The sequence below is a fragment of the Electrona antarctica genome (genome assembly GCF_951216825.1).
Source record: "Electrona antarctica genome assembly, chromosome: 11".
NCBI lineage: Eukaryota > Metazoa > Chordata > Actinopteri > Myctophiformes > Myctophidae > Electrona > Electrona antarctica.
Window position 1 is genome coordinate 27194180 of NC_136792.1, and position 19487 is coordinate 27213666.

The 19487-nt window shown below is 42.8% G+C and overlaps 1 protein-coding gene across 4 annotated transcripts in view; it reads left to right on the forward strand.

The window, feature by feature from the left end:
* Positions 1-19487, forward strand: part of cux1b (cut-like homeobox 1b) — a 77178-nt gene that overhangs the window by 7415 nt on the left and 50276 nt on the right. For all 4 annotated transcript variants that reach the window (XM_079514583.1, XM_079514580.1, XM_079514581.1 and 1 more), the window contains exon 2: positions 16611-16721. In XM_079514583.1, the coding sequence (XP_079370709.1) occupies positions 16611-16721 (111 nt within the window). The remainder of the gene's footprint in view (positions 1-16610; positions 16722-19487) is intronic.

Here is a 19487-nt window from a genome sequence, read left to right on the forward strand (position 1 = left end):
ATAACACAGTCTGCTGGCTGGGCTCAGCAGAAAACTACCACCGATTATGATGATTCAACTGCCCTGTATGCACAGGTGTGTGTGTGTGTGTGTGTGTGTGTGTGCGTGCATGTGCGTGCGTGCGTGCGTGCACGTTCATGTGCGTGTTCTAATTTGGATGGATGTTTTGTATTGAATGGAAATTGTGTGTCTGCATTAAAATCCTTCTGTAGTTTACATATAATTGTATAACTATAAGCTGTTGTCTAGTCATTCAGTGAAGTTGAGAACGTGCTCTGTTAGAGTGATGTAAAGGAGGTTGTACCTATACGTATACCTTTTTATGTTGTGGGGAAATATAATTGATCTGAGCCGAGACCTACAAATATCATTAAAGGGATAGTTCAACCAAACAAAAATAATGACTTTTTTTTCCTATCAATTACTCAACCCATGAATTGAATTGGATTCATGGATATTATTTTGTTTTTGACTCATTCCTAAACCAATAAATTGATGACCATCAGTGGTTCCCTATGCTGACACAAAGGAGACTTTGTGTGCTCATAGGGAAACACTGCTGGTCATCAAATTAGTCTCCATGGGGTGAGTAATCGATAGGGGAAGAAAAAAAAACATTTTTGGGGTGAACTATCCCTTTAATATAATAGCGAACTAGCATCACATTCACTGTAATGGCCTCAATGTAATTTGTACTAGTCTGTAGATTAAAACGATTAAAACCACTAACATACATTTACTCCTAATATTATTGCCCAGGCTTCAAACAATCAATAGGACTAGCTGCCCTGTGTCTCTAGGCCTATATCCACCCGATACATGGGTAATTATCTAGAAATGACGCAGTGCTAATTTCTGTTCCTAATGTTGGATGTCCTCAGACGATACCTTTAACCCCTCCCTGACCTTTGACCCTAACAGCTGTCAGACTAGAGCCAGGGTTCAGAGGTGGTCTGACCCCTACAGACCCTGTTGTGACCTGAACTGTCTGACTGGCCTAACCTTTTGGAGCAAACAGACGATGACCTTGCCATCTGTCTTCTCTTCAATAGGACTAGCTGCCTTGAACTTGAACTTGTGGATAGAACATTTAGAGAAGGGATACAGCATGCAGGCAGCTAAAGAAGCCCTGACACAGAAAATGGTTTCACAATTAGCCTAGGCAATTCTCCATAGCCTTTAACACAAAAAAAGAAAAAGAAAAACTTTTAAAGAAGAAAATGTTTTGCAGATGTCTGTATAAGACTGCCGAAGTTTAGATCTTGACTTCTCCCTGCTCCTTTTTCATCTAATGTCTTGAGAGAATCATTTGTGTTCCTGATTTTGTGTCGGCAAAGAGGGCAAGGTGACTAGTTTCCATTATGGAATGTTGAGTGCACCAGAGATGAAAAGCTTTTATTCGCTGTTCGTCACTGAACTCTCCACCCTCGCTTCCTAAGTGTTTCACGAGTGAGAGTTGTCTGCAACGTAGGAGAGGGGGAGGGGACTGTTGGTTTTATCTGTTTAGTAGACATGAGCCCATCCGCTGACTGCTGTCTGACCCTGAGTTCAGTCTTATGGTTATTAATAGGCCTAGAGGCCTGAACGTCCAGGAGCCCCTCTGATCAACTCCAGATGTTGTGGAACATGGGAGAGGACGGACGAGAGTCGGTTTGGCTATCCTCGTTTCACATGAAGTAGAAGGATGGGAGATAGATAGGCAGGCATGCAGAGAGACTGATAAAGACCGAGTGAGAAGGAGGGAGGGGGAGAGGGAACTTTTCACGGGAGTGTGTTTTTTGTGCGTCTTTGTTTTCGTGTGCGTTTGTTTATTTCACTTTATGCCCTCAGACCAAAAGACCATAAAAAATGTATGGCATCACCATAGTGACCATAATAACTACCTATAAACCAGTGTGTAAACTGTGAAATAAGACAAACACTCCAGAACAGCTCTGAATAGTTGATTGGCTGCCTTCTGCCATAAAACTGTCTGAGCGGCAGACTGAAGGAATGCCTAACAGGCTGCGGTGACTGTCACGAGACATGAAAGGATTGGGCTCCGTGTTTTAACTCTTCTTCATCTGATGGTAATGATAAGGTGTGTGTAGCCTTACTAGTCTGACACTCGGCTGGTGTGGTTTTGAGGAGGTTTGACGTTTCAGCATGGTTTGTCGAGTTGACCATTTGGTCTATTGATTGTGATTTTGATGGTTTGATGCGTCCTTGCGTAGGTTGTGTGGAATAGGTCAAGTCATTCTATGCAGCGAAGCCTCTGAATAGCTTTTTAGCTGTCCTTCCCCTTCCCCATTACTCTAGTGGGCCTTTGATGTTTGGATCAATCAAAAGACAAGAGACTGAGCCCTTACACATGCTTCCCTCCGTGCTCAATTCATCTTCCTTCATTGTGCAGTCTTCATATCACATTCTCTTGACACAGAATAAATGCTATAATTATTACCCATTACTTAGACCAGTGCTGGCTAATTATTCTGTCATTACTGTTTGGATTAGCTATGCTCATTCTTCTTCTCACTGTTTCTCTGACATATCCTCAAATCAACATGAAACTGTGTTGGCTGACCAGATAGTGAGTCGATCGCAATGTCCTGATGTCCCTGACTAAGACCTGCATTGCATGTCCTTCCCCCTCACTGCCTTCAATTTCCTCTCTGCTATCCTGTCTAAATAAAGAAAAGACTGCCCCCCCACAAAGATATAGGTGTGTATATATAGAATATCCTATCCTAATGAGCAAAATCTCCCTGTCCGTCATGTTCATGTATCTGAAGAACCATCCGACCTTGCCCGCGGTCGAGTCAGTCAGATAGGCGGTTCGATCCGACTGCTATGCCCAATATGGGCATGCTCATATATGAGACCGACCCACTTCAACTTCGGACCCAATGGAGCCCAGTGTCGAACCGCTTGGATAGGCAGTTGTCAAGAACCGCCGATCCGACCGTTATGCCGATGTATAGAGATCCAGTTGTCCAGAACCACGGATTTGCCCCATATGTCCATACTGTATATTTGGGCATATCGTATATGGGGCATATATTGATGATATCAGGGAACTCCTTTTATGAGCATCAAAGGGACACATACGCAATTAAACAAAGTCAGCAAAAGCCGTATTATGGACGAATGGCTGTATTGTTGTCAAAGAAAAGTAAGTGAAAACAAGGTACAGTATGGGAAGTAGGATGTCATCAAGTCAACAAGGTTATGACTGAGAAACGGAGCATTAAATAAAACATTGTATTTGATTTGATTTGCAAACACCATACAGGCTTAAGTGATCATTGCCAGGGGAGGAGTCTGTGTTATATGCTATTATGAACTGTAGTAGCCACTACCAAAGGGAAAGAGATGGCATGGTAGATGAGCTGAGGAAGATGTGACTTTTAAAAAGATAATAGTGCAGCAGAGGATAACATGGGGAGAGGTAGATGTATTAAAAAAACATTTGTTTGTGTTGTGGGATATATTGTAAGCTGTATTGTAACCCTATGATGAAGTAGTACAAACAGAAATTACGAGAGCTGTAGTCAAGTGTGACGGAAGCGAACAAAAGTGGCGGCACAAAGTCAAACGCGCTGCGCCTGTTTACGAGTACATCAGTTTACAGGGGTTAACGGGTGGGACTTGCATCTTTCCTGACATCATGCATTTTATTGTGTAATCAGGGCAGGATTTATTATAAGAGCTAAACAAAGAACAGAACACTCTTATGTAGTTAGAGATGTTAATAATTTAACCACCAATAATTATTTTGACCGGTTCACTATGATGACTACTATCACTTCAATTACCCCCTAGACTGCAGGCAGCCACCACGTTACAAATCTGGAAACTGCACTTCAGGAAGTCGACAAGGTTTGACTGTCACAACTGACATGGGATTTTCAAAACAATGTATTTCTGCAGAATAAAGCCACGCTACAGAATAAAATGATGGTGCGAGTCAATAATCTTGCCTCAATAAAACATTATGCGGTTTGATGACTCATATCTAGCAGATTGTGACAACAAACCTCTCCAACGCATGTAGGAAATTCAGTTTTCCTACTGGCCAGAGTGGATGGATGGCTTTCAACTCTCCATAATGTACCCCCAAAGAATAAATGTACCTGTATTTGACTACACTGGGTTCCTGTAGCAGTTTCACAACCACAAATGTAGTCCTGGCAAGTGTTCATTTGAGACACAGTGTGTGAGTGAGTCACAGACATTCTAAATCTATCTTCAAAAGTTAAATGTTATATAAATGACCATTAACAGTGGTCAGTAATCGGTAATAGACTTTATTTATTTATATACTATGTTTGTTCTTGCCTGTAGTGTACATCTGATATCATGCAGGCTAATACCACTGATTTCAACTGGATGATTGAGTAGTTTTGGACCCAGCCCCTAGGCTTGTATGTGTGCTCTAGCACCCTGAGAGCACCATTTCTCTTCCAGACCTGATTAATCCCTGTTGCCCCTCCATGGTCGCAGTTTCCATTTTTTAGCCCCATATCTGTGCATTCATCCCCCAATCTCCACTCAGTGGCACCAAATAGCTTCCTGGCAGGATGGATGCATTAATTCAGGGATGAGAAGTGTGATACCCCCCAGGCCCCCACTCCCTCTGTCTCGCTCTCTCCCTCCCTCTGTCCTTCTCTCTTGTGCAATTTCAAATTTTTGGGGGGACTTGCTCTCTTTTTCTTTCTCCATCTCTATATCTGTGCTCTGTTTTGTAATGCACAGCCTTTATCGTGGCTGAAACAGCTCACTACCCTCTGATCCTATCTCAGATCTCAATATCCCAGCCGTTCCACCCTGTAAACGCAGGGATGAAAAATGTTGCCCTTTCACCAGCGCATTACACCCCAGCATATCGCCATGCCATTCTCCTCTTCTCTGTGCACACTCCACACACCATTCATCGTCTGGTAACACTGGCCTCTAGGTAAATTCAACCTAAAAAGAGTGAGGAGTGCTTCCTCCGAACCATAGGCACTCTCCATTATTGTATCATGTTTGTAGTTAGGCCAAGGTTTACGACTCAGGAAAAAAATAAAAAATAATGATAGCCCTTGGCAGATCAGGCGTGCATGCGTGCGTGCAAATAAAGAAAAGTTGTTTTTGATCAGGGTTTGAACTGGAATTGTTGAGGTGATTCTTTACATCTCCTATGTTTTAGTCTCCAACATACACCTAAACACATCACACTGTTTCAGCATAATTGTTGTGCATGCTTGTGCTAAAGGGACAAGTTGGCTGGTTTCCCTGTCTCCCCAGGTGAGAAGCAACACCGAGAGGATCAGCTAGGATACATTGTGCTTCTTCAACCCAGTGCGGTTTGTAAACTGTCTCCTCCTGGCACATTTTGGAATCGTGCACCCTGCTTTGTTAGAGGAAGGAAGCCAGACAGGGAGGCAGGATTGTAGTCTCTTATCTTCGCTGCCGTTGTGCTGTGTTTTGAGGGGGCGTGCCTGTGATCTGTGATCATGTACCGTGTCATTGTAGCAAGCGTGGCTGTCGCTCCTGACTGAGCTGCCACCACCACAGCTCCACCCCCCACACACAGCGAGCGGGTCGGGCACGCAGAGCACAGCACGCGGCTGCATAGGAGATGGAAAAGGGATATGGGGAGGCTGGAGGTGGTGAAGGGGGCTTGTGAAAGGTGGGCCTCCAAGATTGTAGATAAGACCTCTTTCCAGACGCCTTTTGACTGTTTACTATCATAACCACATAACAGCTTCAGACTTGTCAGAGATAAAGGGGGAGATTAGGGACCGCACTGGAAAGACGGAAACTTCATCCGTTCGACAGCATTGGTGTCACACCGCCGAGTGCAGGCAGGGGCTATGAAGAAAAAAGCCCCTCTTATTCTGTAGTGCACACAAACGTTTGATTTTCACATATTAGCCCATTCATTGTCATTACTAATTTAGTCTTCTGTTACTACAACGCACAGCTAAATTAATTTATTTTTGTGTTGAGTTTAAGAGCTCTGTTCCTTATTTTGGATTAATAATCCCAGAGGGTTATGACTGTTACCTCACACCTGTTCTGTCAGCCCTATGTTCCCTCAGTTTAGAGTTAGGGTTGAGGGAACATATGGCTGGAGGAAAACATAGGTATTTGGTATGCTCCTACATGCATTGAATATTGGTTTAATTACCAAAGGGATGTAGTCGTTTACTCTGTGACTCAAGGAGAACAGTTTATAGATGTGTTCTCTCATCTATCAAATGCCCAGCTGTAATGTAAGGTGGCTAAACTTGTGTGTGTGGTCTTCTGTACTCTCCCACTCACCTTGGCAGACGAGGGAGGCTATCAGATTAGCTTAATGTTGTATACACAACAACGGTTTCCTTGGTTGTCATTCCTCGCGACCTAGCTATCACTGGATCGGCGATGGGGGGATGGTATGAGAAATTCCACCACAAGTTTTTGATACCTCAATTAAAGCACACCCGTCTCCTGTTATCTCATTTAGCCCGCCCTGGATGTGATCACCATAATCAGTCACGCCTGATTGGAGCCTCCTTCTTAATTAATCAATCTCATGTATCATCACCTGTGGCTCATTAGAGTAATTAGAGTGAATTAGTCGGATAGAGGGCCCTCTCTCTCTGTCTGCACATGTACACGTGGCAGGAATTTTATGAGAGTAGATGAACATACACATTGATGTAGTAGACATTATGTGGACTCACCATGGATCTGATGGTGAAGTGTAATGGGATTTGTTGCCCGTGAATGCTGTCAGTGTTTGGTATTGTTACTTCAGTAGTGGAGTGGAGAGACTTACTCCTCCCAAGTATTACGAGCGAAGTATAGCGGTCTTCCTGTGAGGTCCTCATCCATGGCGGCATCCTACATCCACATGCAAAACCTTTATTACGCCTGCTGTAACTGCTGTACAAGGGGTATGGATTTAAAGATGTCATGAAATGAAAAATACGGTTTTCACACTTTTAGAGCATATCCCAGATATCAATAGATGCCAAAGTGTATTCTTATTAGAGGTGCTCCGATACGGTTTTTTGGGACCGATCACAGATTGTTTTTCTCACGGCCGATACCGATTTTGTGTGTAAGGCGAAAATTCGAATATTTCCAAAATGATATGAGGAGGAAGGGGAGAATGTTTATGCCTGTCAAAGATGCAAAACTATATTATACTATATATCTGATTGACCTTTATTCGACTTAAATGGTATAAAAGATCGATTTCTCCAGATCGGGTAAAATAGACCGATCACCGATCGGTGGCCGATTGATAGGATAGCACCTCTAATTCATATATAAATAGTTAATTAAAGTTGATTTTTTTAATTGCTTCCTGTCAAACGAAAACGAACTGCGTGAGGACGTAGGCAGGCCCTTATGAATATATACATATGAATCTTGATTCCATTCACGTGTGATTTCCAAAGTTCTTCCAAAGTTAACACACCTGATTTTAATTATACAGGTCTACTCCGTTTTGAATGTCAATATGGCATCCAGATGGTGTAATGCTTGTTATAAAAAGTAATCCTGTATCTGAAAACATTTTGACTGTGCGCGCCACATGCTACATGTAGCTCTCATCTCTTGCAGCCTTCTCTGGCTGCAAGAGATACCATCTTTGGCAGAGGCTGTGATTGGTTGAGAGACAAACAGGCTTCCGTTTTCAGACAGTTCCTTCAAAATAAAAAAAACATTTCATGCTGTCTTTAATTGGTTAGTGAGCAGAGTTGTAGCGGTTGTGGTGAATATATTATGTACGTACGGTTTCATTTAAAATTATTCAAATTAGTTTGTCAAAATGTCAACAATGTAAATACTAAATAGCTCAACATATTACAACAAATATTATAAGTGGTTTCTTCAAGTTCAACACAAAATGACTATGACAGTGTCGGAATTATTCAAACTGTTCATGACAAGTGTCATTAATACTTGGAGCTCCTTTTTGCTATTATGACCTTGGTTTACATGTTTTTGACTGCATCACCACTCCACCCCGAATATCAAATTATTTCTGTTATTTACATTGCTTATCAAGGTTTTGCATGGGTTAATTTTTAGTGCAGAGTACATTGTAGAGTGTGTGCGTGTGCGTGCGTGTGTTCATGTACATTTGAGTGTGTGAGAGACTTCTTGGCAGAGTCAGTGAGTGTTGCAATTTCTCTAGGGAGTGTTGGCAATCTGTTCCAATAGTCTTTACATCTGACCAGACAACCAAATGAACCAAGACAGGGACTGCTTCTTTTGGGCCAGTCCAGTAAAACCAAGCCAAGCATGTTTTGTTAGTGCAAGTATATAGCATTGCAAACCTCTCTACATGGTCTTATATACATAATAGACTGTTCCCATTCTCTGCAATACTAGAGTGGAACATGTTACTGTAATTAACCATGAAATCAATCAATCACAATCAACCAGGCAGTTATAACCTTTTATTTAACACATTTTTCAATTAATGCTTCAATGCTGTTATTTAACTAATAAAATGTAGCTTTTGTAGCAAGGCAGCAGCACTGTTGTACCTTGGGAAGCGCACACAAGCGTGTGCGTGTGCGTGTGCGTGTGTGTGTGTGTGTGTGTGTGTGTGTGTGTGTGTGTGTGTGTGTGTGTGTGTGTGTGTGTGTGTGTGTGTGTGTGTGTGTGTGTGTGTGTGTGTGTGTGTGTGTGTGTGTGTGTGTATTTCTTTCTATAATCTTCTCTTTATTTTACCAACCAAAACATCCCTTGCACTACATTTTACTAGGGCCTAAAAATACAGTACTTTTCAAACAGACAGAGGGAACTGTTAATTGTGTACCGTCACTTTAAAAGTGTAATGTATACGTCATCGTACGACGGTGTCACGCACCAAAAATAGCCAATCTACAAGCTCACACTGCGTCTGGTTGCCCTGTTTTGTGAGCTTGTAGATTTGTCTTTTCGGCAATGATAGACTGAGAATTAAGTCGCACATTGAATTAATATTATAACTCTATGGCAGGGAGGGAGTTTTGAGTTTCCCAAACGTATTATGAATTGGATTATAAATTATGGTAACAGAGTCTTGCTGGGCAGCAAGCACCACATGTCTTGGGTGGAAGAGGACGGTTGTTCCACTCCAGCAGCTGACGTCTCCTGTGTTGTTTCCACTCGGTGCAGACATGCAAAGGTATTGCATTTGGCTTTAAAACAATGCATTATTGACAGATGCCTATTGCCTATATGCATTGTCAAAATGTTCCCTTTCCTGCATGTACTAAATACTAATTAAGTTAACAACTGTTCTACATTATTGCATTTAGCTCCCCTCCAAACTTTTTCACCCGTTCCACCATACTTCCACGGCGCAACCATGACGCAACCACCCGTCGTGTCTCGGCCCCCTTACCACCGTGGCCCAGTCAATTTAGAGCTTGCCCAGTCTTAACTTCGAATAGAGGGGGCGAAAAAACAAGAAACAACAAAATATAGCCTACTTTGGCAGCCCCTGTTCATGCACATTTCTGTAAGCCGCCTTTGTTTTAAATTGTCCCCCATTAGCACGTCGGCAAAACCGTTCATACCTATCGACTGGAGATGCGCTATCACCCCCCACATATTCCTCCCCACACACACAGGAACAGTTTTTCTTTTTTTACATACTTAATTTAGATTTCTGTCAATTACAAGACACAACACAACAGTACAAGACATCAAATGACAGAAAAGTAAGCTTAACACTACATGCTGTACAAGAAACACACACACAAAACAAACTAAACAAAAACAAGTGTACACACAGGAAAAGTTTTGACGTGGGTTTTGACATATAATAATTTTGGAAGTATTCAAATTTGCCTCTTACGCACGCTCGGTATCGGCCGATCACGAGAAATGATCGGGATCGGTTTCCATCCCTAGACAGTATGGCTGCAATATTGCAGTATGGTCATCAGGCTGAGGGGGCGAGCCACTCTGCTACATTTTTATTTTACCTTTTATTATCATTGTGATATGATTTTCCACAAACACATTGCAGATGCCAGTGATGCGAGAACGTCAGAATTTCATGAAGCCAGAAAGCTGAGACAGCAGAAGAATGGACAGCCTGTTGTCTTTCTCATCTCATATCGCCATTAACTCATTAATTGATACTGATTGATTGATTGATCTGATTCGACCGATTAATTGATCATCTGTGATTTTACTGAGAACCTGAATTTACCTACTGCTTAATAGCAGCTGAGATGGAGACAATGCTGAAGAAATATTTTGTCCTGAAAATGCTGGTTTTAACGATTGTCTCTGTAAACTAGTAATTTTACATCAATAATTGACTGTCAACTATAAGAAATGTTCTAAAACCACTTAAACTTGTTACCTTTAGTCTCTGAGGGCTCTATATGAGTGACTTTTAAAGGGTTAGTTCAGATTTCTGGACTTAAAGCTTTAGGAAATACTTGCCATTAAAGTTGTAGTGAAAGGAAAAATACGTTTTTCACACTTTTAGACCATATCTGTGGTCATCATATGGGCATACCTAACAATTACTTCCTCCGAAAACTTCCTTCCGAAAACCTGCTGTGATGACGTGTCGAGGCCCACATCGATAAAAGCCAATAAAAATGAAGCTCACCAGTTTGTTTCCCATGCTTCATTGTCCGGACCTCCACAGCTGGTTTTGATTAAAGAACTACTCCGTTTTTAATCTCATTCAAGATGACATCCAGACAGTGTATTACTCGTTTTAAACTCAATCATCACGCTAAAATATGTATATAGGTTGTGTATAGGTTAGAAATAATCCCCTGGCTTTTCCCCATGTCTTTGTGTCACTTTGTTTACAAATGTGACAGGAAGTTACGGACTTGGAGACCCCATAGCCTGGAGGGATGCAACGCTCTCATTGGTTCAGAATCTTCAGAGCCAGGGTTTCAAACTGAAACTTCAAAATAAAATGCCCACCATTTCCGTTTCACTACATCTTTAATATAGTGGCACTGGGGCCATTCAATAAAATACATTAATCCACAAAACTAGTCATTTGTATTGTTGACCTATTTCTACCATACAGCCCAACCTTCGTTCAACTTTGACCCCTTTGTCATGGAACTATGTTTTTGTGCTGCTGATGGCGTAGTGATATTGGACACAATATTGAAAAAAATAGCGCCAGTTCGAGACTAAACCTACGGTAAAAAATAAACATTATTAATTTGATTCAGTAGTCCGCTGTCAGATTCAGTAGTACAAAAAAAACTGACGGCTGTGTGGGGTGAGTTTAGTGAATGATAAGGGGACGTTGCAGGGCAACAGCAGTAGCTGCGCGGTGCGCATTGATACAACGTCAAAATGCACCACAGATGAATCAATCCATTTCACCCTTTTACATGTCCCACCTACCTTGGAGATAGGACCCTTTCCAGACTGAGTAGCGAGTGACAAAACAAATCCACGGGAACGCAGCGATTCAGGCTGGAACCCAGGCTACTATATGGTATTGAAATGGGTCAACAATAGGCTACAAATTACGCTAGTTTTGTGGATTAATTAATTTTTTATATGTGGCCCCAAGACCCCACCAAATGACCGGAACTACTTAATATTCACCAAAACGAGACAAGAACTCCCACCACGGGACGCAGGGAATTAATTACCATAATACCTTTGCAACCTCTATATAATGGCAAGTATTTCCTACAGCTTTAAGTCCAAAATCTGAACTAACCCTTTAAACTGAAAATAGCAGATCTACAGGCTCACAATGTGTCGCATTGCGAGACATTGTGAGCTTGTAGATCTGCTATTTTCCTGCAGAAACAATATTGGATGCTGCGATTAAAGTGGTTAGTTTTTTAATTGAATAATAGTCAAGTAAATTCTTAACGATCGGTTAATCCAGGGGTTCTCAACCCCCCTCGGGGGGTTGCCAAATTATTTTGGGGGGTCCCCAAATTATTTTCTTTTTTTGCAACTGAATGGCTGGAAAATGGAAATGAAGAGTTTACATAGTACATGCATAAACTTTCCTTAATGATTATATCTGGTTTCAGTATTCATTTATGATATATTTTCTCTATTATTAAGGTTTTTTTTGCAGTCAGTTTGTATTGGGGGTGGGGAGGGTGGCCAAAGCATTTCCGGGGGTTCCCAGCCAAAAAACGTTGAGAACCCCTGGGTTAATCGATAGATTAATTGTGATGAACATCCACCATCGCCATCACAGTACCAATAGCCAGCTTCAACTGCTGTAGTGCACTTTGAAATTTTGTTCCACTGAGTTTTGAATTCCTAAATGATCACAGATACATATTCTTCGAACAAGGAAGGAAGGCACTGGAGCAACTCTAGACAGTTTTTTAAGCCCTTTTAATCAACAAGGTGCAAGTAAAAATTGACAACATTAAGATGTATCTGTCACATCTTTGTCAGGTCATGAACATATTGTTTGAAATCAAATGGTTCTTCAACCTCCGTTCATGCTGTCTCTGGGCAAGAACAAATGCCAGCAGACCTCATACGTAACACAACCCATGCAACCTGTGCAATTATACTGTATATTGGTTCAATCTTTTTCCCACAACTCATAAATGGGTAATACAAATAGGTTTGTAAAAATAATCAATTTATTATCTCTATTTTAAAAATAAACAGACATATTTGGCTGTTCCTCTTTATCTAGTGTCGCACGTGCGTTGCAACTCATGCTCGAGTTCACTAAGTGTGTCTACAGCTGCTCCTTGGCCATGGGCAGACAGCGTGCACCATCAACTCCTCTGTGGGCACAGAAAGACACAAGATGGCATAATAAGCAAATGAGGATTTATGCATTTGTTCACTGTTATCTATTTATACATCCATACATTTATATACACACCCATACATTTATACATCCATACATGTGTTTATACATACATTCATACGTCCATAACTGCATATGGATAAAACAATATTGAGGTTGTTCAGGGAATAAAAGTTATTGGTGGAAATCTAGTTTAATTAGCAGTTTACTTAATCTCACCATTTCTTCAGAGAGGTGTGGGGGTGTGAGGGGTGGGAGTTAGTTGCATGCGTGCGTGTGTATTTGGTTTGGGACCTTGTCAGCAGACTGGGCCACAGGGGCCCCTGTGGTAATGTGTGTATTAAATGATTAGTGTGTTAGTTAGCATAACGGTCTTTCAGCAGCATTTAATCACTCTCAGGGGTGGGCCGCCTCAAAGGGAGGGAGATGAGGGGTGTGTGTGTGTGTGTGTGTGTGGGAGGGGGCGGACTGAACGGAGGATCATACTGTGTTGATTGGGAGTGGAAGGATGTTCAGAGACCGCCAGCCTAAATCCGATTTTTGGCATATCCAGATTGTAATCAGATTGCGTTGATCAAGTCTCTGAACAGCAAAAAACAAAACAAAACACATGGTAACTGATTTTGGCTGATCAGATTTGAACCACATTCATAGGTGGATTCATCAAGATATCTCAGTCTAGACGCTTTAGCTACTCATATCAGATTTATATACACAATACATAATGATGACCTCAAATCCAGAGTGTGAGAATGACACCCATGCACTTATTCTAGACAGGCCCGGAAAGCTGGACTAGCGGTCCGACCGTCCGGGCACTGAGGCTCTATGTAGCCTGACAACACGTGGCAGGTTTGAGTATTGTTCCTGATGACCTTTGCAGCGTGTCCCATTAAAAACTGAACTGGTATGTGTAAACACAAATATCCGGACCCCTTATGATGACGTAACCAGAAATCAACCAACTGCTGGCTTGCAAGGGCTTCTGGGAAACTGAGTCCAATGCAAAGTGAACGAGGGGGTAGGGACAATCTTAGCTCGCTTTGCTCTTTGTCTGTGACCTGGATCACGGAAGTGGCTTTTTTGTCGGCTCAATAACAAATCATGGGACTGTTTTCCACCGGATCTTCATGGATCAAAGGTGCAAATACTTCGGCGTATGCTCCAAAGGTAATTAAACAATCCCGGCAGTCACGGTATCTTGTCAATTATACTATAACGCGTGGAATGTGTTAATGCAATCAGATAGGACTTTTCTGTTTGGATGTATGGGCTGTCAAGGTCATTAAGTAGTACTATCTGTAAGCATTCCCACATAACTTCAGAGTATGATATGATGTCACACGGATACCCTCTATTGTCAAGGAGAGAGAAGTCTCACTGAGGTGCTAGGAGATACTATTCTGTAGCTTTCATTAGTAGTAGTGTTTGGGTAGCTAAATAGATTAATTGATAGACTCCATCTGATTGGAACATCCGTCATCAATTACCCATAAGCAGGGACGTAGCTGACCATTTGGTTGCCCTACTCGTAGGATATTAGTGCTGCCCCCCTCCCGACGAGAGTGCTGCTATTCCTCATCCAGATTGGCTATTTTTGCTGTTTTTTTTAGCACGCACACACGGCCGCTCGTTATTTCGCGAGAAATTTGTTATTTTGAGGGTCGGCTTGGCACATTTTATTGCATCCCTCGGCCTGCCTCCCTACTCGCAGTGCGTATTGTCATTACCGTATGTCCTCGCTTTGAAGCGCATTGGTGGTATGGTTCCGTGTGGAGGGTAAACAAAGCAAAACATATTTTCATGTTTTTGACGTTCCTTCGCCCACTTTTCGTCTATCGCCTCTTCACCTGCTATCGCCAGTAGTTTCCAGGTCCCAGAACGCACTTCTGGAAAATACGCCAGGCTGTCGCCCGCTGTTAAAACATACCGTCACACTGTTATTTGGGAGGAGCCAACATGTGTGTACCCACTACCCAGACACTGCCACTGACTTGCCTAATCAAATGAACTATTTACACTAGTGTGATGCACACTGGGCAAGACCTACTCTGTAGAGTGCATTGCTGAAATTTGGCGGAAGTAGCGCTCAAGGAAATGACGCATTACAAATCTGTTTACATTCACTGTGAATGAAACAAGTGTTGTGATTGGTCAAAAAATATCGTATCCGGGGGATATACACATGATGGATGTTCCGGACCGATGTTTTCTCTTTGCAGATGTAAAGGCTGTAAGATGAGAGAACATATTACTCCAGTTTTAGCTTCACTGCATTGGCTTCTGGTTGTTTTTAGGATTGATTTTAAAATTATCTTGTTTATAAAGCTCTCAATGGTCTCGCACCTTCCTACCTACATGACTGCCTGCCTAAATATGTCCCAAACCGCCCCCTAAGGTCTTCCACTGCTGGCCTGCTCGCTTTTCCTAAAACAAATGGCAACAAAAAAATACGGTGATTCGGTGAAGCAACTTTTTGTTTCTACGGTGTGGAACAAACTCCCATTGTACCTTCGACAGGCAGCCTCTGTAGACATTTTTAGAAGACCCACTTCTACACTCTTGCTTTTAATTGATCTTTTAATTTTTTTGTTATTCATGTCCTCACTGTATTGCATTACTGCTATTATTTTTTTATGTTTTATGCCTTGCTATTCTTTTCTTTCTTTCTCCATTGCTCTGTAAAGCACTTTAAGCTGCATTTCATGTCATGAAAGGTGCTATACAAATAAAGTTTTATTATTAAGTGCGATGTGGGAACACATGTTGTGTGCTACGTATGTGATAGGGCAAATCTGGACAACGTCCCAACCCCATTCCCTGAGTTCATTGAGGAAAGTGGCTTTGTTGTATGACACTCACTGACAATAGCCACCCACAATGCATCGCAATGCGTTGTGAGCTTGTAGATTGGCTACTCTCGGCAAGCAAACCCATTGTTGGGTATAAATGAAGCAATAAGTATTACTCATGCCTATATAGTTATTCCATTTCCACAGTAACAAATGCAGATTGGTTGACAATGTCTGGAAACGCAAATTTGATCTGATGACTTGCAAATAACTGGAAAGTCAGTCCTAAAGAACGTATTTGAGAAACAAATTTGATTTGCCTGCAGTCTGAACAAATTCGACACCAATGTAATCCAGTGCTGCTTGCACACACTCAACAGGAGAGAGGTCCTATCTTTACAAGGCCTGAATGTCTTGTTAATGTCAGCGCTCGGCCCATCATCTGGAACAACTCCCATAAACGGCTATTAATAACAATGTAAAATGGAGAGGGATAAACTAGGGTTCTGCCTTGGCAACACAGTTACTGTTGATGCTGCTTTTATATTGTTGTTACGTGGGCTGTGGTGGCACTGGGGCAAACAATTTGTGTGTGTGTGTGTGTGTGTGTGTGTGTGTGTGTGTGTGTGTGTGTGTGTGTGTGTGTGTGTGTGTGTGTGTGTGTGTGTGTGTGTGTGTGTGTGTGTGTGTGTGTGTGTGTGTGTGTGTGTGTGTGTGTGTGTGTGTGTGTGTGTGTGTGTGTGTGTGTGTGTGTGTGTGTGTCCAAGCTACTATTGGTGTAACAGGGTTGTCCTTGGCGTGGTGTGGACGTTGCGGTTCTGTTGTAAGCCCATGTTGCCAAAGTCTGCCATTCAGGTTCAGATTGTGGTGCATGCTGCGTAGTCCCTGGTCATGCAGAATGTTCTCTCCATTCAGATAGTATACAGCTCTGTATTCTTGGTTTAATGGGTAAAAATAAAGTAAAGAAAAGAAAAACCCATTGATAATACAATAGTACAGCAGTACTTCTACTAATCATTAATAATGATGAAAGTTAACCAATGCATAAATTCATGTTTGTGTTGCAGAAAGAACTAGATGCCACGGCCACACAGCTAGCTAACAGACAGGATGAAAGTGAACAGTCCAGGAAGACACTCATCGACCTGAGCCGCGAGTTCAAGAAAAACACTCCAGAGGTAGGAAGAACACACACGCACACACACACACACACACACACACACACACACACACACACACACACACACACACACACACACACACACACACACACACATTAACACAACAGTAGGATTTTCTGCCCTTGCTAGTCTGCCTCTGTATTCATACTGGTGTCTTTCTCATAAATCTGACCATGAATATTCACTGTGGAAAGCACAGGAGGACTTCAACAACACACAGAGATGCAGTTCTCACTCCCAAAATAGTCCCTCCATTAGTTTCTCTGAAATCCTAAAGAGACAAAACAGTAAACCCCCCTGGAGTTTGTATTATGTGACCTAGTTTTAAAAAAAAATGTGAGCAGAGCTTGTGTGCACGTGTGCGTGTGTGTGTTTGTCTGTGTGAGTGAGTGAGTTGAGTGAGCGAGCGAGAGAGGGAGAGAAAGGGAGACGTGGAAGGCGGTAAGAGAGACGGTGCAAGTGTGACAACACAGCTAAGTGGGATCAGGAGGGAATTGTGTCCGGTTCCTGTGTTCCCATCACTCCTCCTGGGAATATTTGTTTCATCTCTGTTACCAAGGCAACCCACTCATTTTTAAACCGCACGGGTGAAAACAAAGCATTGCTGTGTTATTATTGGTAATGTCACCATGGTGAATTATTGATGGTGGCATGAATTATGTATGAACGGAGTCCACCGTAGCTAGAAAATTGTCAAATCTCCATGGAGTAGACAGCGGGCCCATTATATTTACCACAGGATTAGGATTCTGTCTATTGACTTTAGAGTATAGCCCACCCTTAACGCACCAGAGGAGAACTATACTTCCATATACAAAGACTCTAATTTCACCGTACACATTTGCCTATAATCTCATCTCAAAAGCAGTAGCGCATGCCTGGCTGGCACGACATTCTGGACTTACCGGGAGGTACAGAGGACAATATGACATGGCACACATCAACCCCCCCCCCCCACACACACACACATGAATACAGAAGTGCACACACTAAACCCACTGTTAATTTATCAATTTGTCGCTCAAGAGTGTAAACCTTGGTAAACTTGTACATCAGAGTTATATTAACACTCAGGGTTTTACTGTTGCAGAGAAAGAGAAGGGGAGAGAGAGAGAGAGCACACACACACACACACACACACACACACACACACACACACACACACACACACACACACACACACACACACACACACACTCTCTTTTTCTCTCTCACACACACTCTCACTCGCACACACAGGCAGATAGCCTAGATCACAGAGAGCAGGACACACATTCATCAGTGTAACAAGGCTGTGATTTAGGAAGGCTCCGCTGGCGTCTGTGTGGCCCCTGGCATCTCCCTGGTATGCGGAGGAGGAATCCAAGCCAGGCCAGCAGAGCGACAGGCTTCATTACAGGAGCTTAAAAGGCTCAATAGAGAATCGGCACTAAAACTCTTAACATCCAGGAGAGCACGTACACATTTCTAAACTCTTCTCCTTTTTTTTGTTCTTGAATGTTTACTGGGTTTGTTTTTTCCCCTTCCATGAAAACAAGCGTCTCTGCTTGTCTGGGCGCGTTAAGCCGTGTGTTTGTGTGTTTGTGTATGTTTGCGTGTTGCATTGTGGAAGTCCTGCCTGTAGAGCATCCATCCTGTCAGCTCTCCGTGGTCCAGGCCAGTCAGCAGAGATCACAGTCACATCAGATCAGAGCACATTAGTCTGAACGGGAGTCCGTCTTCTGATCCATTATTCAGCAACCGGGAGACTAGCCCTCACGTCGACTCTGTCTAGTCTACTGAGCTCTACCTAGCATGAACCGCACTCAAGGTCTGCATAATAACGCAGACACACACACACACACACACACACACGCACACACAGGCTTTGTTGCGCTCTGAAAGTAGTGCAAAGAAATGCAGCGTGAAAACAAAGTTTTTATAATTCATTAGAACTGACACAGTGTAGAATTTTAGATTGCATGTTTTTGAATTATTCATTGAGTGCTTAATTTCATTTTTTTTATGTTAGCCAGAATCTGCTACAACGTGTGTTCTAGTGACAAGGGGTCACTAGACTAGATTGGTTGTAAAATGTCCCAAAGATTGCTGGCCAGTGGTAGTAGTGTGTGTGTGTGTGTGTGTGTGTGTGTGTGTGTGTGTGTGTGTGTGTGTGTGTGTGTGTGTGTGTGTGTGTGTGTGTGTGTGTGTGTGTGTGTGTGTGTGTGTGTGTGTGTGTGTGTGTGTGTGTGTGTGTGTGTGTGTGTGTGTGTGTGTGTGCGTGTGCGCACTGTGTGTGTGTGTGTGTGTGTGTGTGTGTGCGCACTGTGTGTGTGTGTGCGCGCACTGTGTTGTGTGTGTGTGTGTGTGTGTGTGTGTGTGTGTGTGTGTGTGTGTGTGTGTGTGTGTGTGTGTGTGTGTGTGTGCGCACTGTGTGTGTGTGTGTGTGTGTGTGTGTGTGCGCACTGTGTGTGTGTGTGCGCGCACTGTGTTGTGTGTGTGTGTGTGCGCACTGTGTGTGTGTGTGTGCGCACTGTGTGTGTGTGCGCGCGCGCACTGTGTGTGTGTCTATGTACGTCTGCGTGTGTGTGTGCGCGCACTGTGTCTGTGTGTGTGTGCGCGCGTACTGTGTGTATGTGTGTGTGCGCGCGTACTGTGTGTCTATGTGCGTGTGTGTGTGTGTTTAGCTGCAGGGCAGACAGACAGCGAATGGGAGTTCCATACTCCCTTGAGGATTCCTCAGGCTGGGTTGTCTGCTGTCTGCCGGCAGCTCACACACAAGCC